General features: G+C 36.7%; 1 protein-coding gene across 16 annotated transcripts in view; it reads right to left on the bottom strand.

Moving 5' to 3' along the window:
* The window catches only part of EIF4G3 (eukaryotic translation initiation factor 4 gamma 3), a 351,740-nt gene that overhangs the window by 71,357 nt on the left and 256,864 nt on the right, over positions 1 to 23,519 (bottom strand). For 13 of the 16 annotated variants that reach the window (XM_087446641.1, XM_087446642.1, XM_087446643.1 and 10 more), the window contains 6 exons: positions 18,872 to 19,118; positions 16,197 to 16,330; positions 14,445 to 14,564; positions 13,950 to 14,060; positions 7,560 to 7,730; positions 127 to 324 (listed from right to left, as the gene is read on the bottom strand). In XM_087446641.1, the coding sequence (XP_087302767.1) occupies positions 127 to 324; positions 7,560 to 7,730; positions 13,950 to 14,060; positions 14,445 to 14,564; positions 16,197 to 16,330; positions 18,872 to 19,118 (981 nt within the window). The remainder of the gene's footprint in view (positions 1 to 126; positions 325 to 7,559; positions 7,731 to 13,949; positions 14,061 to 14,444; positions 14,565 to 16,196; positions 16,331 to 18,871; positions 19,119 to 23,519) is intronic. The other 3 variants (XM_087446644.1, XM_087446645.1, XM_087446648.1) reach the window with 1 other exon arrangement.

Below are 23,519 nucleotides of genomic sequence, written 5' to 3'. Positions count from 1 at the left end.
TTAATAAGTGCTAAAAATATATTCTCCCCTTTACGTTGCCCCAATAACACTTCTGGGAAGAATGTGTAGTGAGGGGAGAATATACCTCTTGGAGATTTCTGGTTTTACTCCTTCCTCTCTTCTTACCGTTACTAGACATCGACACATGTTTGCGTAAGCCACAGAGAAACTGGGTTCATCAATAGCTTTCTCAAAGACCAGGTCAATGACTCCTTTCAGCCGCTCCTCTGTGTCAACAGTAAGTCCTGACACTTGCTTCATCAGTTGGTTGAACATTTGTGGTGTCAATTTATTTAAGATACTTCGAACTTTTCTAAAAAGTTCCTAGAAGGGCCACAAAAAAGAAAAGAGCAGTATAGTAACTGGGACTATTTGATGTTTTTTTGTAAGAATTAATATTTTGCTTATCATTTATAAGTTAAAGTCCCCAAATTAAGAACAAAAAATGTGAACTAGCCACAGAAATAACTAAATCTATTTTAACAAATAGTAAAAAATTATACCACCTCTTTTTCACTCCTAATGAGAATTCTAGGAACTAGGTATAGTCATCCTTTACTGGTGGGAGTATCATCTGGTACATTTCTTTTTTTGTTTTTAAACTCACCAATTTTATTTAATTAATTAATTAATTTTTTGTGAGGAAGATTAGCCCTGAGCTAACATCCGATGCCAATCCTCCTCTTTTTTTGCTGAGGAAGATTGGCCCTGGGCTAACGCCCGTGCCCATCTTCCTCTACTTTATATGGGACACCGCCACAGCATGTCTTGACAAGTGGTGCGTCGGTGCATGCCCGGGATCTGAACCTGCGAACCCTGGGCCACTGAAGCGGAGCGCGCACACTTAATGGCTACGCCACCGGGCCAGCCCCATCTAGTACATTTCTAGGGGCAATTCCACAATGTGTATTAAAAGCTTTAAAACTGTGACTGCCCTTTGAATCAGCAATTATACTTTTAAAAATTAATTCATATTTAAGGATAGGTATAAAAGATTTTAGCCACAATAACTATCAATAACTCTATATAGCAAATAACTTAAATGTCTTAAAATAGGAATTTGATTAAGTTATGGTATAGTACAAATTATGGCATAGAATAGTAGGCAAGAGTTTTTTAGATGTTGTAGAAATTCTTATCAAATTAGGAATAGAAGAGAGTTTCCTCAACAAGAAAAAGCCCATCTATAACTCTACTCAACGGTGAAAGAACGAATGTTTTCCCCCTAAGACTGCGAACAGAACAAAAATGTCCATTCTCACCATTCCTATTCAAAATCACACTGGAAGTTGCAGTCAGTACAATAAAGCAAAGAAAAAGAACTATAATCCATACAGATCGTAAAGGAAGAAATAAAACTCTCTAGTCACCGATGATATGATTGTCTACATATCATCCAATATCTAATATCTACAAAAAGAGATATTAGAACTAATAAGTGAGTCGAGCAAGATTGTAGAATACAAATCAATATACAAACATCAACTTTATTTCTCTATGTTAGTAACAAACAACTATAAATTACATTGTTCAAAAAGGACCATTTACAAAGGCACCAAAACCCATGAAATACTTAGCTAAGAATCTAACAAAAATATCCATAGGAGCTGTATGATGAAAACTATAAATTACTGATGAAAGAACTCAATGAGGACTAAATGAATGGAGATCTATACCACGTTAAGTATTAGAAGATTCATTATTGTTCTCAGTTTTCTTTAACTTGATCTACAGACTTAACACAATCAAAATAAAAATCCTAGTAGGATTTTTTTTGTACAAATCAAGAAGCTGATTCTACGATTTATATGGAAAGATAAAAAAACTAGAATAGCCTAAACAATTTTGAAAGATACCAAAGTTAGAGGACTCATACAACTTGATTTCAACACTTACTATAAAAAACTACTATAAACAGACAGTGTGGTATTGGCCAGAGGACAGACACAGAGATCACTGGAACAGAACAGAAAGTCTAGAAATAAATTCTCATATATATGATGAATTGATTTTCAAAAAAGGTCCAAAGGAGACTCCATGGATAAGGGACAGTCTTTTCAACAAATGGTGCTGGAACAACTGGATATTCATAAGCAAAAAGAAAAGTGAACCTAGGGGCCGGCCCTGTGGCTTGGTGGTTAAGTGCGCGCGCTGCGATGCTGGTGGCCCGGGTTCCGATCCCGGGTGCGCATCGAGGCACCACTTCTCCGTTCATCCTGAGGCCGAGTCCCACATACAGCAACTAGAAGGATGTGCAGCTACAACACACAACTATCCACTGGGGCTTTGGGGGGAAAAATAAAATAAATAAAATCTTTAAAAAAAAAAAAAAAAAAAAAAAAGAAAAGTGAACCTAATCATACCTTGCACATAATACAAAAATTAACTAAAACTGGATCATAGACCAAAATGTAAAACCTAACTGCAAATTCTAGAAGATGACATAGGAAAAAAACTTTGTATTCTTGGGTTATGCAAAGATTTTTTAGAAATGACAGCAAAAGCACAATCTATAAATGAAAAAATGAATAAACTAAGCATCATCAAAATTAAAAGCTTCTGCTCTACAAAAGACACCATTAAAAGACAGACCAGACAAGGAGAAAATTTTTGCAAAACACACATTCCATAAAGAATTTGTTTCCAGGGCCGGCCCTGTGGCTTGGTGGTTGAGTGAGCGCGCTCCACTGCTGGCGACCCGGGTTCGGATCCCGGGCTCGCACCGACGCGCTGCTTCTCCGGCCATGCTGAGGCCGCGTCCCACATACAGCAACTAGAAGGATGTGCAGCTATGACACACAACTATCTACTGGGGCTTTGGGGGGAAAAAATAAATAAATAAAATCTTTAAAAAAAAAAAAAAGAATTTGTTTCCAGAATATATAAAGAACTTTCAAAACTGAACTGTAAGAAAACACACCAGGGGCCAGCCTGGTGGCATAGCGGTTGGTTAAGTTTGCTGGTTCAGGTCCCAGGCATGGACCTACTCACCGCTCATCAAGCCATGCTGAGGCAGCGTCCTACATAGAAGAGCTATATCTCTACAACTATGATATACAACTATGTACTGAGGCTTTAGAGAGAAAAAAGAGAAAGAGGAAGATTGGCAATAGATGTTAGTGCAGGGCCCATCTTCCTCAAAAAAAAAAAAAAAAAAAAAATACCACCCAATGAAACAGGGCAAAAGATATGATCAGAAATTTTACCAAAGAAGATACATGAGTGGCAAATAAGCACATAAAAAGATGTGCTTATTCAACATATTAAGTCATTTGGGAAATGCAAATTAAAACTACAATGAGATACTATCACATATCCATTAGGAATGGCTAAACTTTATCAAGCAGAAAACAATAAGTGCTGGTGAAGATGTGGAATAATTGAAACTCTCATGCTTTGCCAGTGGAAATACAAAACGGTACAATAATCATCTTGGAAAACAGTTTGGTGTTTTCTAATAAAGTTAAACCTACAGAAATAACTCAGCAATCTCATAGTTAGGAATTTATCCAGAAGAAACAAAAACTTATGTTCACACAAATCCTATATGTGAATGTTTATAGTGATTTTATTTGTAATTGCCAAAACCTAGAAACTGCTTATCCTGTGAATGAATAAACAATTTCTGGTATATCCAAACAATGGAACACTACTGGGTAATAAAAAACAAGGAATAAACTAATCATACATGTAATGTTATGGTTGAATCTCAAATGTATATGCTAAGTGAAAGAAGCTATATTCAAAATGATTTCATTTATATGATATTCTGGAAAAAGCAACACTATAGGGACAAACAAATCAGTGACTGCCAGAGGGGGGCATGTGAGGAGAGGCTGAATATAAATTAGTACAAGGAAATTTCGAGGGGCTGACGGAAATGTTCTACATCTTGATTGTGGTGGTAGTTAAATGACTGTGTGCTTGTCAACAACTGTGGAACTGTATACAAAAAAGTAACTTTTACTAAATGTAAATTATGCCTTAGTAAAAATATGAAGTCGCAAAAATCCATGAAACCATGATACCATAACTGAAAAGGCCTATAAAATGTTTTGTTTCATTCCTATAAAAATTTGTATCTAAATACAAGGACTTTTAGAATATGTGCCAATATGTTAACAGTTTTCAGTAGGCAGAAGATAGTAAATAAATTTATTTAATTTTTTAAAAATTTTTATTTATTTATTTTTCCCCCAAAGCCCCAGTAGACAGTTGTGTGTCATAGCTGCACATCCTTCTAGTTGCTGTATGTGGGACGCGGCCTCAGCGTGGCCGGAGAAGCAGTGCGTCGGTGTGCACCCAGGATCCGAGCCCGGGCCGCCAGCAGCGGAGCACACACACTTAACCGCTAAGCCACGGGGCCAGCCCTAAATAAATTTATTTAAATTTTTAAAAGTAACACTGTGAAGTTTTTCAGCAATGAGTCAGTATTGCTTTTATAAAGAAAAAACATTAAAAGTTTATTAGGGAAGGAGGGAGTCATTGTATCTCTTTAAAATTTTATCAACTGAGACAGTAGCATTTAGGTCTAAAACTTTAAACTGCTTTAACATCGAGGAAAAAAAAACTTTCAAACATCTTCAAATATTTCAGAAGATAAGTGAAGCTTAGAAAAAGAGTATAATAAAAAGGTAATTTATTGAAGTAATGTAGAACATGACTATAGTTAATGATACCATATCACATACTTGAAAGTTGCTAAGAAAGTAGTTCTTAAAAGTTCTCATCATAAGAAAAAATAAATTTTGTAACTACGTATGATGATGGATGTTAACTAGACTAACTGTGGTGATCATTTTGTAAAACATACAAAAATCGAATCATTACATTGTATACCTCAAACTAATATAATATGTCAATTACACTCAATAATAAAAAAATCTCCAGCATCAAACAACAACAAAAAATTTACTGAAAATCATTTATTCATCATAACTGACTATCTACTTGATGCTCAACAAATTCTGTAGGTACAAATGAAGCATAAGGCATAGTTATTGCCTTCCAGGCCACCAAAATTTAGCTGCAGAGACAAGATAGTTACAAGTAGAGTGACACAGCAAGGACAAGGTGGATTAGGAGCCAAAGAAGGGAGTAGTGTAGGTACAAGAGAGGTCAAAGGCACTGGGTTAGTCAAGGAATGCCTTAAGAAGGAAGTGAGAATTGGGCCAGAATATGAAGGACAAAAAAAGTTGGCTAAGTGAAAAGACAGGAGAGAAGACATTTTAGGAAGAGGAAAACATTTTAGGAAGGAATTGTTAATGAGGATTTTCTATTTTGAGAATCGAGAACAAGAAAAGATCAAAGAACCAGTGTGCGCTAATTATGAGAGAAAATTAGGTCTTAAACGACAGGTTAAAAGCTAGGGTGGAGAGAGAAAAATCAGTGCTTCAGGTAGATGAGTCAGGCAGCAGCAGTAGGAATGTTGTATCAAGAGAAGAGAGATGAAGCAGGGGATCCCAGTATTGGAACCACCACAGTAGTATATGTATGTTTAGGAGTCTAGACATGTCAGGAGGCAATGTCTCCTAGAACTGCTTCAAGGAGAAGATGAAATTTTATGATATAGGAAGAATAAGGTCATTGGTGGTCGCTCATAATGTTGTTTTAATACAATGGTAGGAACAAAAGACTGAAAGAGTTTTCTGGAAGTGGAGGCAACAATAAAACCACTGTTTTGACAAAAAGGAAAGAGACAGAATAACAATTAGCAGGAGCAACAAGTCAACATGGGGTATACCTACACAGAGGAGAAGAATAAAAACACCAAAAAAGACGTAATGAAGCGAAGATGCTCTGAATTTAGAAGAAAAAGTGTCAAGAAAAAGAAGGTTGTACCAGCCCTGAAAAAGAAGTCTATTCATTCTCTATTGGATTTGCTTTATCTATTCACCAAAGAAAACTTAGCTAATTAATGATACTTTGAGTCAATATAATTACTGTTATGTTTCTGAAATAAAAATAAATCATTAATGGGGAGAACTCTGTTACAGAGTAAAGAGAGGCAGATTACAAGTCACAACAAATGGACTATTTAGTGACCACAACACTGTGGATATCTTGATCTCTCGAAGCTTCAGTTTCCTCATATGGAAAAAACAGACAGTATCTATTCCCTCCTTCATAGGCGTTGGAAGAATCTAATGAAATAAGGCACTAATACAAGTGCCTTAAATACTAAAACAAGAAATCTTCATCTTCAATGATAAAGATCTGGCAGGAATTTTAACTTTGCAAGTCATTTAGGCCCCTTATCATTAAGTATTTCTCAGGGGGATTAGAGGGAGGGATGTAGAAAGTATTTTTTTTTTTTTAACTTGAGATATATTGAGAAGAAATGGAGGAAACATTAGGTACTTGATTTCAGTAAATCTGGAGAAGGATGTACTTGAGAAAAATGTTTGGGCCAATCACTAGAAAGATGAATGAAGGCAAGCAGCCAATTAAGGTTTGACAGCACGGCTTTGTGATGGATCAGTTCATCTTGGTCTTGACTTGGCATGAACAATTTTGTTGGTTACTTCATTCAATTAACAAGTATTTACTGAGTATCTACTATGTATGAGGTTCTGTGTTGGTGCTGAATCAAAACCAAGATTTATAAGGGACATCTCTGATCCCAGGAACATCATCATACTGAGCACCCAACTGGGCTCCAGGAACCAAGCCAAATGCTTCATTTAACTTCATTTAATCTTCACAATGGCCCTGTGAAGTAGGTAATAGTAGTATCTTCATTCTACAGTTAAGATGAAGAACCTGCCTAACAGAACTTGCCTCTGTCTCCTGAGCTGGAGCTTTTGACTGCTATACTAAACCGTTCATGGTGAAAGAAAAGATATATAAGCAACCAGACACTTAAAAGTCAGTATGCGATCTGTGATGCCTGGCTCTGGTACAGATAAACAGTTCAAGAAGAGACTCTAGTTTTGGTGCCTAGAAGCAAAAACATCCAAAGGAGGTAATAGAGGTGACCCAGGGATAGGAACTGGCATTGTGTGTACAGCAAAATATGAATAAAGATTTTACATAATTTGACACAAAAAACAATTTTGTGTGGATTAAAGGAATTCATTCAATTTACCTGAAGGAGTTCTGAGGGCAGGAAATGGTGAGAAAGATGCAAAGAATTCAATTTTATTCCAAAAGACTCTAAAACAAGATAGGTTTCTAAATGCTAACTTATTAGAAATGAAAGCCTGACAAGGAGACATAAAGCAATGTACCAACTAGACAAGCAGTGGGTAATCACTGAGAATCTAAAAACACATTTTTAAGAAGAGAAAATATTGATCTAAGCCAGAATGATAGAAGTCTCTGACATATGAACCCTCTAGACATAGTCTGTCTTGAAAAGCACAAAGAAAGCAATTTCAAGAGAAAATAGTAGGTTTATTGGCATCCATGATGGCTTATTTAGAATAACGCTTTTAATAGGAAAATAATTACAAAAAGTCTTAAACTAAGATCTCTACATATATTACTAGGGCAAAATGACAAATCAAAACAAATCATTATATTTCCAAAACGATGTTAGAACGTCCTTCTGTTCTCACCTGGGTTTTAATGTTTTCGGGATCCTCAGCTTGGCTGTCTCGTTTCTGGCTGGGCTTCCAGGCATTCTCTGCCTTTTTCAGGTGCACATCTTCTTTTACAGGGACTGTGATGATCTTCCTGGGCTCTCTTCTTTGGCCCGGTTGAGATCTCCGTGGCCCAACGTTCAACAACTAGGACAAGAATACTCTTTATTATATCTACACAGAGTACTTACAATTTGCAGTCTCTGCTTTGCTGCCCAAGTCAAGCCTGATGATCACACCAAACACTCAGATGCAAAGATGGGTATTAGGCACTCAATTTAGATGTGAACTCTTTTTGGGGGGTGGGGGGGCACTTAGAATACAATCAATGTAATGTTCTCTACCACTTCAATTTTTGACCTGAAGTCCTAAATGAGATAAACAAAGTGATAAAAAATTATGTTTGATAAAGCTGTTGTTCCTAACAGAAAAGACTACCCCTAAGTGAAACTCTATTTTTTACTAGTTGTATGACTTGCGACTGGTCACTTGAATGAATACAAAACTTCACTGCAATCATCACAATTACAAATCTGCTTCAAAAACTGGGTTTCTAAACTTTAAGTGTGAAATAAAAATATAAGCTTATCACCAAAATTCTCTATAGCATAATAAACACCCAGCCTTACTGCAGATCTTAATGGATCTCTCTAAATTTGCTGGGCCAGAAATACCTAAAATAAGTCTTACTTATAACATCAATGAGATCCAACTAAATTGCTCCCTGAAAAAAACGTCTTCCTCTCTTTGTCAGCTCTTTGTTCCTGCTAGAGTCCCACTATACTCATTCTGGTAAAACCAATGTATGCTGGCATGTCACACTGGTCATCAAATTAAGAATTGCTACTGCAAGAGATAATCAGGTAAGTTAAAAGCCGCAATCTGTGTATTAAAATATTCATAATAGTTGCTACTTGAAATGCTTGGAAATAGTTTTTCAAGATTAAATATTTGGGTTGATAATAAGTTCTGCTCCTCCAGATCTGTTACATATTGACAGCCTTTACTTTTTCTGACATAACATTCTCTAAATGCTGAGTAAATGTAGCCATCAGATTTCAAGAGAGAAGGAAAAAAAAAACTTAACACAAGACATACAGACCAGAATCATCTCACCTAACACCCCAATACTGCCCTTTGGTATTCATATAAAGCTTCAGAGAAGTAAGTAGAAAGTTAAATGTCATGATTTATATAAAAAGACAGGTTCTAAGAGAGACATGGTCTGAGGCCTAAGCTGATAAGCTTAAAAGCCTTTACACATCACTCATCATCCGAACTGTTCCCTCACACTTCACTATCTGCTCTAATTAGAAACAGCAGTATCAAGGATATATCAGAATCAAAAGTTAGAATTTCTAGGCAATAAATACCAATCTTGTCAAATACATCCAGCTAAGGACTCAGTACTGATGATATGATCTCAGATTATTTGGTAAACATTAAAAAAACTGAGGTCAGAGGGCCGGCCTCATGGCCAAGTGGTTCAAGTTCCACACACTCTGCTTCCACATCACGGGTTTGAGGGTTTGGATCCCAGGCGCAGACCTACTCCACTCATCAGCCATGCTGAGGAGGAATCCCACATACAAAAACATGGAGGAAGATCGGCACAGATGTTAGCTCAGGGCTAATATTCCTCAAGCAGAAAAAAAAAAAAAGAGGAAGACTGGCAATGGATGTTAGCTCAAGGCTAATCTTCCTCACCAAAACAACAACAACAAAAACTGAGGTCAGATAAACCCAGAGGTACCAGGCATGGTATAACCGAAAGAACTAAAGAAGATCATCAATCAGACTGGAAAAGTACCAACAGGGAACAGACGCTAAACCAGACAGTACTATTATATTTATAACTGAAACTTTGATATGGTAGCCCAGACAAAATAATTCTGTTATGAAAATGCAGTAAACCAAGTATTGTCTGGTTTTTATAATTCAGGTTATATTCTAGTGCTGATTCATGTGGGTTAATATCTTTTTCTATGCCTGGATAAAGTTCAAATAAGTAATTATATCACAAGACATTTAACCTACTCCATGCATTTGCACATAAAAATCTGTCAAGAACTAAAGTTGTGAGAACATGATGTAATCTATGCAGAAACAGACGTATAATGATGTACACCTGAAATTTATACAATGTTATAAACAGATGTTACCACACTTAAAAAATAAATAAACAAAAGAACTAAGGTTGATGGTGTAATGAAAAGTAATTATGTCAAAATCACGTAAGAGCCACAGTACGCAGAATTTAAGAATATAATTTTATTTTATTTATTTATTTTTTTTATTTTTGTGTGTGTGTGTATGAGGAAAATCAGCTCTGAGCTAATATCCATGCCAATCCTCCTCTTTTTGCTGAGGAATACTGGTCCTGGGCTAACATCCACGCCCATCTTCCTCTACTTTATATGGGACGCCGCCACAGCATGGCCTGACAAGCGGTACATCTGCACGCGCCTGGGATCCGAACCCGGGCCGCCAGCAGCAGAACGTGCGCACTTAACCGTTATGCCACAGGGCAGGCCCCTAAGAATATAATTTTAATTTAACCATGTTTGAGTAAAGTCAGAAAATATCCATTTCCAAAAAATACTGCAAACACCAATGTCCATGCCTTGTGATTTGAATTTAGAAAGTAAATATGATTTATGCCACATCTCTTTACCTGCCGAGACAAATGTGTGTGAATTTCAAACAAGCAGCATAGAAATGTGAGAAATATTACTACACAGATAACAAGATTTCAAAGGAAAAAAAGTTTTGAAAAGATAACTGATGTTAGTCCAGGATAAAAAATTTAAAATTATAACCCATGTGCAAGCTCCCAAGACAAATTTAAAAATTATATTTGTATCTCTGGATATAACTAAGACAGATACTGTTCACAAATGTTTATCCAAGTATATTGAGTCCCCAACAGATTTACTATACTTATAAATGCTTAACATGCTTAATTAATTAATCTCTAGCATTCTTCTGTTTATACTATGGGAATGAATTCACTGTCAGGAACATCAATGCCTAGAAGTACTGTGGTGCAGTGGAGAAAAAAGGCAGATTAGAAGACAAAAACAACTGTGCCCCGTTCTGCTACTTATGAGCAAAGCTACTGTGAGCAATTCTCTTAACTTTGTTGAACTTAAGCTTTCTCATCCGTCAAATGATTGTTCTACCTACAAAAGTTGCTATGAGGACCATGAGATATAAGCCATATAAAAGGACCTTAAAACTAGGTAAGGTATCATCATCAATTCCAAAGAACAAAGGGAACTTTTTAAAAAGTGATACGTATATTGGTGTGATTAACTTTAAATATTTCATGTCCTTTTTCTGTGTGTGAAAAACTTAATACAAATTGTCAAATTTATAGTATCCTTCAAAAGTTGCACCACATATAATGAATGACTTACTAAACACAAACAAAATCTAGGATCTTGTGCTAAGAGTTATGGAGTATATAAAAAGAAATGAACAGGCGTGCACCGACGCACCACTTGGCGAGCCATGCTGTGGCAGCATCCCATATAAAGTGGAGGAAGATGGGCACGGATGTTAGCCCAGGGCCAGTCTTCCTCAGCCAAAAAAAAAAAAAAAAAAGGAAATGAAGCCTGGTCTCCTTGCTTGAAGGACAGACAATTCTGATTGACAGCTAGAAGAACTTTAACGTGCCTAGGGTCCACAAATGTCAGAACTAAAATGAAAATGAAATGTCAATATCTGGGGTTGATTAACTAGTGAGTGGCAATTTTTTTTCAGGTGATGCAAGTTTAAATTTTTTACCCACTCTCATCTACTTTTCTTAAATGTATTAAATAAGAAATTACACCCATCTCTGTTATAGAGTTTAATATACATTTCTCTTATCTCATTCAGAGACTATGACCTCAAACTCTTCTGCTTACCTGAATATCAAAGAAAATAGGACCAAAATTCATCCTAGCAATTTTTAGAGAGACAACCAAGTGTTCCTTTAAGGAGAGAGGGAAGAATGACATGAGCTCAGAAACCTCTCTTTGCCCCTAGGATTTTTATAATAGCTCAGCTAATCTCAAAGTTAGTTGAAATGAATATGAATGGCAAGTTACCAGTCTAGGTCCACAACCCCTCTTCTCAATACATTTCTTTTGGGGCACGTTCTGTGATGTCTGCCAAAAGATTACTATTAAAATTAATACCACAATTGCCAAGTAATTTGATTTTAAAAAACTAGAGAGATAATACTGCTTGGATGAATATATCCAATAGATATGCACTTTAGTGTCATCAAAGGACCTTTACATTTGAAAACTATATGTAACTGCATATGACATGTTAAAACAATCGCTATGTATTAAAAATATTTTCTAACAACTCTGTTGCAGGAGAGTTTATATTAGGAGTCATGGCTACTTAAGCCATACTACGAAGCATACTTAGTAGATCTTAATATCTTTGGGCGGTAATTATTTATAAGCGAATTTGGAAGCTGGCAAAAATGATTAGAGGTATGGAACCAGAAACTATAGAGATGCTGCTTTTTTCCAAAAAGCATTATTGATTGTTTCTTTATATGTCAGATATATACGTCCTACGAATTTCCCATCTGTATCTACACCAATATACCAAGGAAAGCTGGGCAAATTAAGCGGAGAATGTTTGTGAGCTATGGAAGAGGCTGGAAGAATAATTATTTGCATTAAGGCTTAACCTATCAGTATTACTCTGATAGATCACAATTTCACTTAAAAGTTAGCTTGTGGCACATGACAGAGCTACTTAAAGAAAATGAATTAAATAATTCAAGCTGACCTTTTTGGACACACTACAAATTCTTGATAACGGCTCATTTCCAGTCACATTACTTTGAATGCACCATTTATCTGATACATGTAAACATACAGATTAGTGGGCAAACATACATTGTGACAGTTACCTTCAAAATTCATTTTCTAATTTCAACATTTTAAAAGAGATACAGCTCATTCTTAATTCACAATATTTCCTTTTTTTGCTATACCTAATTATTAGACAATAGCAAGCTAGTAATGAAAAGCCACAGTACAAACTAGAAGAGTAAATGTGGCAATTCATACCTTCTGAGAGTGACATATGAACAAAACTGAGCAATATGATAACCACATATGCTGTCACCCAGAGAATAATCAAAATGACATCAACGTTATCTCAAACGTTTGGCAAAACAAAGATTTAAACCAAAACCAAAACTAAAACAAAAACAAATGCTAACAGAAATTTAAACTTAAACCACCAAAAAGGGAAATAATGCTGAAAAATGAAGTATAAAATGGTTTCTAGAAAGCTGCTTTCTAAGACTTTCTGGTAAGGTAATTCAAACTTTAGAAAAATTTTGATTTGGAATTTAGAGGAAATAGATAAAGGTTAAACTTTAAATCTGTGTGAGAAAAGAATATTACACCCACAGAGGACTTTAAGATGGTGATGCTCAATAAAAAATACTTCAGATTAAGAAGATTTTCTGTAGGTTTTAAAAAGCCTGCAATGCACTGTGGGCATTCAAGTATTTTTAATCAGTGTTTGGGTGCAGGCAAACGATCAAATAATTCAAATATCTACAAAGTGACATTTGTTTTCAGACAGTGTAGTCTTATTTTAAAGCAGGTTTCAAAAGTTGCCTTTCCAGAAATAAAAAAGGGGATGCGGAAACAAAAAGTGTCACCTTACATAAAAATATTTTACCAAACATAAAACAAAGTAATCTAGGGCCGGCCCCGTGGCTTGGTGGTTAAGTGAGCGCGCTCCACCGCTGGCGACCCGGGTTCGGATCCCGGGCGCGCACCGACGCGCTGCTTCTCTGGCCATGCTGAGGCCGCGTCCCACATACAGCAACTAGAAGGATGTGCAGCTGTGACACACAACTATCTACTGGGGCTTTGGGGGGAAAAAAATAAATAAATAAAATCTTTAAAAAAAAAAAAAAAAAAAACAAAGTAATCTTAACAAGGTGATCTGCAAATGTACGTCACACTTCAAGGTCCTCCAGATCTTTAGATTAAGTGCTCTCTATGCCATTCCAACTCGGGAAATAGAGTGGTATTTACATCACTGGCAATCTTCCCCATGCTTTCTGCAAATCTACAAAGCATGGAGTAGGCAGAGCTGACTAATCCCACAGAGTGCAGAGCCCAGGCATAACTCCATTGGTGATGCCACTTCTACCACTGAAGAGCCTGCCACCAGGGGTGTAAAGGCAATCTGCAGTTTAGCAATACTGCACTCTTTTGTACGTGTCATTTATTCATACTTTGACTTCACAACCTACAGTAAGTCAGAAGAGCAAAACAGAAAATATTATAACACCACAGGCTAGCTTTTTTTTAACAAAGGGATTCAGCGCACCCCTAAAGGCAGGCGCTTCAGGGGCGGGTGTGACATCGCCAGTGGAGTGCAAGTTGGGGCTTTACTCTGTTCCAGAATTGGCAATCCATGCCTGCTCTGCACTTTGCAAATCTGTAGAAACAAAGACAAGAGATGACCATTAGCTGAATGTCATGAGAGATCTCCAGTATATCAGGACACCTCAAAACAAAATAGGAATCCTATTCAAGGCTGGCTCTATTTTTAACCCACTTGCAGGTCACTCCAACTGAAAAAATATGAAAAAATCAATCAAGACCAAATTAAAGCAGACCAATTTCTTTCAAGTAAAAATGACTCAAGTGTATTCTTTATTTGCTTTAATATTAGTATGGAAAGGATAGTCTTCGCCTCTTCTACTTATTCTTCTTGGTTAGAAGAATCAATGAATAAAAGCTGCTCTCTCGACTTTACACAAGATGACATGAAGTCTACGACAGTTTCTAACTAATTGGGTTGTAGGGAACTTGCACTTACAGGTACACCTCTTCCACCAGAAGTCTGCCTTCCAAAATCTGCAAATGCTGGAGTAAAGTCTGGTCCTCGAGGCAAAATCCGAGGATCCAGAGTTCGCATTGGCAATTTGGGTTGGTTGATCTGCATGAAGAAGCAAAGAAAAGCTTAACACAAGTTCCAGAATATTCAGTGCTACAAAGATAAAAACTCAAACTGAAAAGTTATGTGAGCTGAAACCGTAAGTACTGGCTTCCTGAACCAGTTGAAGTCCAATCTGAACCATAGTAGGTTCTCCTGGGCTAGCCTTAGAGCCTTTAGGTCACCAACGATTTTCTGGTGCCCTGGGACTGATTAGGATTAAAATTCCCAAGGGGAGGCTAGACACAATCAGTGGACTGGCTCACTAGACACTCAGGACCAATAGAATGGCACAAAATAGGCTATTTTGAGATCCTATGAACTAGGGCCAAATTTTGGGATTTTTTTCCAGGATATTCACCAGGACATCAGCGCACTTGCCTGTAAGAATTCTGCTATTGCTCATTTTGGTTTTAATGCTGTTGACTTATGGTTAGTAAAGTATGTATTTTGAGTGGACAGTAATAAGTCTCAAAAGGAGATATTTTTCATGTGTGATGACTCACTTAAAATCTCACTTTGTCTGCCTTGTTAATCAGAGATATGTGGTTTTGTATAGGCATATAATGTGACTATAGACTCAGTAAAGCTAAGCAGCTCAGTGAAATATCAGCTAATGATTGGCCAGAAACAGAAAGTCAGAAACAGATAAGGTAGGAAGACAAAAAGGAATATTTTCTAAGAGGATAATCTAATTCAGTGGATAATAACACTTGCCCTCTGAAGTACTGAAGTAGCCTCAAATTAGCATCACCATTCAACTGTCCTCACATAAGTACCTAAGAGAGAAGACTTAGATATCAAGAGAAATAAGAAGACCTGTTGCTATAGGAGAGTAAAATAATACAAATAAGGTCTGGATAAGCAGCTGCTGGAAATGTCAATAAGAGGTGGATATCATTCTATAAGATAGTTACCCTCTACACTTTAATTAGAGATTAATGGTTCCTCTTCAAAACAAAAGTACTTCAAGCTTAGTCACCAGCACTGGTTCATCAGTGATTTGCATGAAATTACTTGAGTTGATATACATCTGATTTTACTTCTTTTAATAAACAGACAAAATAAACACTGACTGTACTAATTTTCTGTATGCACCATTAGGATCCTATGTAAAGAGAAAGGGTGCCTATTTATTTGCACAGGATTGAAAACTAATCACTATAAGTATCTATTAGCGAAATTTTGAGACATACATTATTTGAATTATGTTGATTCCCACTTCAGTTCGATCTGTGAAATACCTTCCTAGGTTTCTGACCTGCCCTCAATGCCATGCTAATTCCATATGGAAATTTTAGAATAGTGGGGAAAGAGCCCCGTGTATCATTTGAGCCACATTAGCCCAAGAGACACACAATTTTCATCACATCATTAGGAAACAGCCATAATAAGCAATTAATAAATTTTAAAACCTCATAAATCAAATATGGGCCAAACCTTGAGATTACTGTAATCTGTAACAAACCCAAAATCCAAGAGTGTTTAGGAAAACTCTGATTCTTAAACATCAGCTATTTTAATTCAAATGCCATTTGGTTTAACATCCCTAAAAATTGTTCATACTTCACATATTTGCACTGATAATTAAAATCAGTTCCCACCAAAAAGTCTTTCTCTGAGTGCACAGCTTACCTTGTCAAGAACCACATCACTGATGGGAGGCAGGCCCTCTGGTTTCTGTATACAGGCTGGCATGAACTGGAAGTCCAGCAAAAACTCCCTGTCATACTGCTTTTTGCCTTCAGTATCAGCAGGCTTCCAGGATTCTAGAAAGAGGGATGTAGGCAGACAACTGTCTATAGGGTCACTGTATGCATATCCAGTAAGAGTACAAACCAGATTCCAACATTTACTTTATCTCATCATAAATAAACAAAAACACAAAGGGAACACTGAGCTACAGCCAGAAAATGTCACGGAAACATTTTAAACTGTCTTTTGTTCTTTTATCCTTTCTGGATACCTTTGGATAGTAAAGTAATCTGAAGTAAATTGCTATAGGAACCACTTCATATACAGATTATGCAGCCTTTGGCCAGGGATATGCAATAATCCTCATTAAATAAACTACCAAGCCTTTACATACCTCAGAAATAAGGAATTTGGTAATACTCTTGGTTTCATGGAAAAGAAGGATACTTTGGTTGTTCGCTTGGAAGTGTCATTTTGGAGGGGAAAAAAGGTAACAGGACACAAAACACAAAAACAACTTATTTAAGATTCTGAAAAGTCTAAGCAGCTAGATATAGAATTTTTTTCTCTGACTATAGTTTAATCTGAAGAAAATAATGTACTTGCTTGCTGAGCCAACTAAACTGGGAATATACATACCTTTCTCCAAAAATCCTGAGACTAAACACATCCTTAGCTAATAATTTTAACATGAATTTTAAATTAGTTTTTTGCCATAGTACTTACTTTGCTACTACTACTATTGTTAACAGTTATCAGTACTCACACTTCTCTCATTATATAAAGTTGGAGAATTTCTTGAAATTTGTATTGGATAATAAAAGCAAGTCAATTTTTTTCTTTTAATTAACAAAACTCTCATCAAAATCAGGCTCCAGGGGCCGCCTGGTGGCGTAGTGGTTAAGTTCGCATGCTCTGCTTCGGCAGCCCGAGGTTTGCAGGTTCAGGTCTTTGGCGTGGACATACGCACCACTCACCAAGCCATGCTGTGGCGGCATCCCATATACAAAATAGAGGAAGATGGGCACAGACGTTAACTCAGGGCTAATCTTCCTCAACAAAAAGAGGAGTACTGGCAACGGATATTAGCTCAGGGCTGATCTTCCTCACAAAAAAAAAAAAAAGAAAAAGAAAAAATCAGGCTCCAGCTCACTTCATGATAGCACACTGGATCCTTCTTTATATTAGTGGTTCATGATGTCTAGGTCATAGACTCACAGATGACCTGTGAGAATTTTCACCAAATCCTTATTACTTTATTATATTTATTAAAAGGTAGATAGTTTATTGGGATCTAAACTTTAAATTGCCTTTTTTCTAATTACTGCTAGTGTATATTACAGGGGCAAAAGGCAGTTACTTGGTCAGTATAGTTGGGGCCTATAGTTGTGTACTTTTCCCTCGCCAAACTGAAGGATAAAAATATAATTTACACAATCCTAAAAATGACAATAATGTCTCAATTTCCTTAAGAAGGATGAGTGGTAGCCACAAGTGTTTGGTGATATGATACAAGCTTAGATCTTTAGAAGTAATTTCAGTATACTGAGTCCTAAGGTTAAAAAAAAAATTACAATAGCATAACCATACAATTTCATAAAGCCCATTAGCAGCAGTTTACTGTGAAAAGATCAGTATATTAAGGTAGTATTGATAAGTGGCTTTCAAACATTTTTGACTACAACTCACAGTCAGAAATATAATGACTTCATGACTCAGAACACACAGACATATAAATGAATTAAAAGTTTCTTAAAACAACACTTACCCTTACCTCGTGTAATGCACTGACACTTTTTACTCTCTTCTCCTAGGTTGTAACTCATTAAATTAATTTCACTACCTATTAAATGGGTTAAAACCAGCAGTTTGCAAAATACTAGTCTAGATTATTTTTGAGGTCTAATATTTTACATTCAAACCCTACCTACCTCATGCAGAAATCACTCCAGATTTGGCAGACTAAGAAAAACTTTTCACCTATCCCTCATTTCCTATCAAAGGAACCACCTTTCCCCACAGTTCCACACACCTCCATAAATCTCAAAGTCAACCATGATGTACACAGTATTGGGACAAAGGTTTAATGCATTTGATGGTGTCTAAAGATGAAAGAGCCTCTGGGGTTTATCATATATTTCACAGGACACTTCCCCTACCACAGGTGCTCAATAACTCAGTCATACTGCTTCTGACTGTTTATCGGAGTTCAGTTCTACAGAGTGATTTCTGTAGGCTTGTGAAATGATGAGTACACTATCTCAAGGGACATGGTCATATCTAAAATATCCCCTTTTGATTAAAATGAATAAATTTAAATTTCTCTCGTTGAAATCCACCAGCCTAGCACTGACTAATTCCTTTTGCCAGCTGCTCTTCCAACGCCAGTAAAAGAAGAATACCAGCATCACACATCACTTCCGTCAACACAGAACTCTCTGGATTTGCTAGTCACTACCTTACGCTTGCTGATCTATTCTGTAAATATTACATCGTGATGAGCCTCTTCATTCTATCCAATATTTCTCTATGAGGAGGCAACAATTCTCTAAGTAGTTGCAGTCGAGTGAAGGGGAGAAAGAAAGACATACACAGGAAGGCAGGGATAAACTTACCTGGTTTAAACGGGAACGTGCCCCCTTCACCAGAACTATCAGTGGAGCCTGAATTAGCATCTATTCCTTCACCCTCAGAAGCACTCTCAGCACCATTACGTACAGGCTCAGCTTCTTCTCCATTTTCCTCCACAGCTTTCATTTTTTTTAGGTCAGAGGGGTCTCTTTCAGGATGAAACCCTTGGCTCATTTTATCCTGTTCAGATTCAAGTACTTTGTCACCTGAAAGCTCCTCTTCAGCTTTAGGCTAAAGCGTAAGTGAACACAGAGGTTATATCTTTTTCACTGTGTGTAAATATACATGAAGACATACAGCCATTCTCTCAAAAAGCATAGCAAAACATGCCACTCAAGATAAGGATGTCTGTATTCAGCATATGGTACTAAAATGGTAAGTTTATTTAAAATACTTTTCTCATCTCATCTGGGATAAAGCAGACAATTCAAATGGCTACTGAAATGCTTTAACATGACTAATGAAATCTAAATGTACCAAAGGTTAGAATGGAAAGAACTGTTAATCCTCGGAACTTGATGGACCTGAAAGAGTCCTAGTCAGAAATCTAAATCAAGAACTCCAGCCCTTGACACTAAAGCTCAGCAAATATAAAAAGAAACTAGAGGATATTTTTTGCGTTGTCCTCTGGCTGCAAAATGGAGAGTTCAATGAATAGTTTAAAGTATCTAAGTCTCACAAAGCTGATCACCTCTCATTTTACAAGGAGGCCACTTGTTAGTTAAAATCCATTTTGTTTATTGGTTTTTAGAATTCTCTGAGGCTGTGACCTTATTCAAATCATATATGGAAAAATGCTTGGAATATATTCCCCTAGGGAGAAATCTGGGTTTTGATGCATCCTGTCTATTTTTAAAACGCAAAACAGAATTGAAGTTATTCACCAAATTATTTCTTTTTTTTTTTTTTTAAAGATTTTATTTATTTATTTTTTTCCCCCCAAAGCCCCAGTAGATAGTTGTATGTCACAGCTGCACATCCTTCTAGTTGCTGTATGTGGGACGCGGCCTCAGCATAGCCGGAGAAGTAGTGCGTCGGTGCGCGCCCAGGATCCGAACCCGGGCCGCCAGCAGCGGAGCGCGAGCACTTAACCGCTAAGCCACGGGGCCAGCCCACCAAATTATTTCTGACCATCTCAGTTTCAGATATCAAACAAAAACGGATTTCTTAAGGACCATATGAACCATCAAAACTCCTTGAGGCAAAGTTCGCCATGAACTTTAAGTGTCTTTCTTTTTCATGAAGGATAAGCATTCTGAAAACAATCCTTTGGAAGAAGCACTCAGAGGAAACAGGCATTCCAATTGAAAAATTCACTCTAGGAGGGCCGGCTCCGTGGCTTAGCGGTTAAGTGAGCGCGCTCTGATGCTGGCGGCCCGGGTTCGGATCCCGGGCATGCCCCAAGGCACCACTTCTCCGTCCAACGGGAGGCCGAGTCCCACGTACAGCAACTAGAAGGATGTGAACCTATGACATACAACTATCTACTGGGGCTTTGGGGGGAAAAATGAATAAATAAAATCTTTAAAAAAAAAAAAAGAAAAATTCACTCTAGGAGAGCCAAAAATAGAGGCTCTGTTGAATTGGTTCAATAGAGGATTGTATAAAAGAATGTCATATACATCAGGAAGTGGTTACCCGAACTGATTTATGGAATCATGTTTTTTTTTTTAAAAATTAAAGAGTTACAAATCCCTTGTTACATAAGTGAAGTATTATAACAGATACAATATTAGTAAATTTTCTTCTACCATACATCAGATCATGAGGAAAAGACACCACGTTTTAAAACGTTATCAATAGAAACAGATGGTTCTGGGCTGGCCCCGTGGCTTAGTGGTTAGGTGCGCGCGCTCCGCTGCTAGGGGCCCGGGTTCGGATCCCGGGCGCGCACCGACGCACTGCTTCTCCGGCCATGCTGAGGCCACGTCCCACATACAGCAACTGGAAGGACGTGCAGCTATGACATACAACTATCTACTGGGGCTTTGGGGAAAAAATAAATAAAATAAAATGATTAAAAAAAAAAAAAGAAAAGAAACAGATGGTTTTTAGGCCTTGTTTCTGTAACAGAAATAAAAAGTTCATGCAAATACATACACAAACACACACACACACACACTTCCTCCACTCCCGCAATAGGAAGAGAGAGAATGGAAACCATCAAAATAAAGAGAGAAAAAATCCCAAGAAAATAAAGGCTGGAAACTATTTCTTTTTATAAAACATGGAAGAAGGTAACGCATCTTTTAAACTTTGAGGAAAAAATAGATCTACCAAGTTTGAATCACAAATTAGCAGCCTCACTTTTTCTTATTCTATGCTCTACTACAGTCTAAATTAACTCACTGCGTCAGTTTCACTGTGTGTAAATATACATAAAGACCTACACTGATCCCCTCAAAAAACATAAGAAAACATGTCACTCAAGATAAGGATGTCTGTGTTCAGCATATGATACCAGAATGGTAAATTTATTTAAAACACTTTTAATATTACCTTATTAAAAGGTAGTATTAACATGCCACTTTTACTAACATTTGTAATACCACCTTATAATTACATACAGGTCATCAAGAAGATCTTTAATAATCTGGCATGTGAGTCTATAAATAGTACTTAAACTGATTAAAGAGTAGAACTACATTATATAATTATATAGAATTCTTATTTCAGATCTTGTAAAATTTGAAAAAATGCTATTTTAGAGAAAAAAATATATTGGGTCCTCTTCTCTCTACGTAAAATCAATAACAACAGACAATCCATTGGATAGAAAGAGAGGATGTATTACTTGGAAAGTCAATTTCTAACTAGAAAAAGAAGTATAAAGAGGGGCCGGCCCCGTGGCGTAGCGGTTAAGCGCGCACGCTCTGCTGCTGGAGGCCCAGGGTTTAGATCTCAGGCGCGCACCAATGCACCGCTTCTCAGACCATGTTGTGGCAGTGTCCCACATAAAGTGGAGGAAGATCGGCATGGATGTTAGCTCAGGGCCAGTCTTCCTCAGCAAAAAGAGGAGGATTGGCATGGATGTTAGCTCAGGGTGGATCTTCCTCACACAAAAAAAAAGAAGTATAAAAAAACTTGTTCCATGAATACAAACCATAATTCAGAGAATACAGAATCACTGAGGTATCTGAGGCACATTGTTAGAAAGGATATGTTTCAAGTGAATCTAAAAAATAGCTGCAATAAATATTTATGATAATTATCTTTCTTTCAGCAGGATGAAGCTCTATTCAACCAGTCTGTACGTGTCTAACAGTTCCTAAATTGGTTACTCAGAAAACTAGACTGAAGAAAGCAAGCATCTTCTTGGCTGGACTGTCAAAGCTGAATCTTTTATGGGAACTTATTAAAGAAGAATTTAGTTGACAAAATTGCCTGCTTAACGGCCTGTATTAGTTTTTAAAGTGCTACAAAATCAGACCAACAACTATGTATCTAATGGTTGATGAGATATCCTAAAATTTTTAAACAAATTTTAAGAGGCCTCAACTAGCAATATTAAGATTAATCATCCTTCGTATTATCTTTCTAGGCTATAATTTAAAGAATTTTATAAAATATTTACAATGATGTAACAACCCAATATATAATCTAAAATATGCCGATACCTGAAACACATTCTTTTAAAGGCTGAGAAAAATCTCTCTAAGAAAAGGAGAGCATGATAATCAGTGAAAATGAAGACAATGACAACCAGTCTTTACTAAACTACTCTAATAAATGCTCAATTTTAGGAAAGACAAGGGACTAGATTTCTGAAAAAAAGTCTGTGTACAAACGACCAAATATCTTTTTACTATACTTTTAAACTATAAGGTTAAGAAAAAAGTGACTGGTTGAAAATGAGTCAAAACAGTTCCCATGTATGAGGAATAACAATCTAATGAAGGTTTTAGCAAACTATGGCTTGTGGGCCAAATATGGCTCATCATCTGTTTTGTGTGTGTGCAAGGTAAGGATGGTTTTCACACTTGTAATTTTTGAAAAATATTCCAAAGAAGAATATTTAAGGACACATGAATATTATGTGAAATACAAATTGCAATGTCCATCAATAATGTTTTACTGGAATATAGCCACACTCATTCATTTACATACACATTGTCTACAGCTGCTTCCGGGCTAACACAGCAGAGTTAAGAAATTATGACAGGGATCATACAGTCCACAAAGCCTAAACTATTTACTATCTGGACCATTATAGGAAAAGTTTGCCAACCCCTACTCTAAAGAATAGGATGAATATTTGAAGGCACAGGAGTGGTGGCCTACCCATTTAATATTCAATAATGTTTAGAAATCTAGCCACAGTGCAAAGGAATATTAAGTATAACAGAACAACAACAACAAAAAAAACCAGCTAAATCCAAAGAGAAATCAGTTTATGAAGCTCTTACAGCCATACCAAGAATGTATGTGATTTCCCTGCCTCTAGAAGGTATTTTATTCTCTGTAGGAGCAACATTTTCTTGTTCAGCTACAAGAAGAGTACAGGAACTATTTGCACCTCTATAATTTACTGCCAATTCTTACCCCCTGATAACCACAACGAAATCACACCCATGCAACATTTGAGTGGCTGCTATGGGACTAACTGTGACATCAATGGAGCATCATGTAAGA

This window comes from Ceratotherium simum, chromosome 22 (genome assembly GCF_057802395.1).
Source record: "Ceratotherium simum simum isolate JZ-2026a chromosome 22, ASM5780239v1, whole genome shotgun sequence".
Lineage (NCBI taxonomy): Eukaryota > Metazoa > Chordata > Mammalia > Perissodactyla > Rhinocerotidae > Ceratotherium > Ceratotherium simum.
This window is presented reverse-complemented; position numbering and strand designations above follow the sequence as displayed.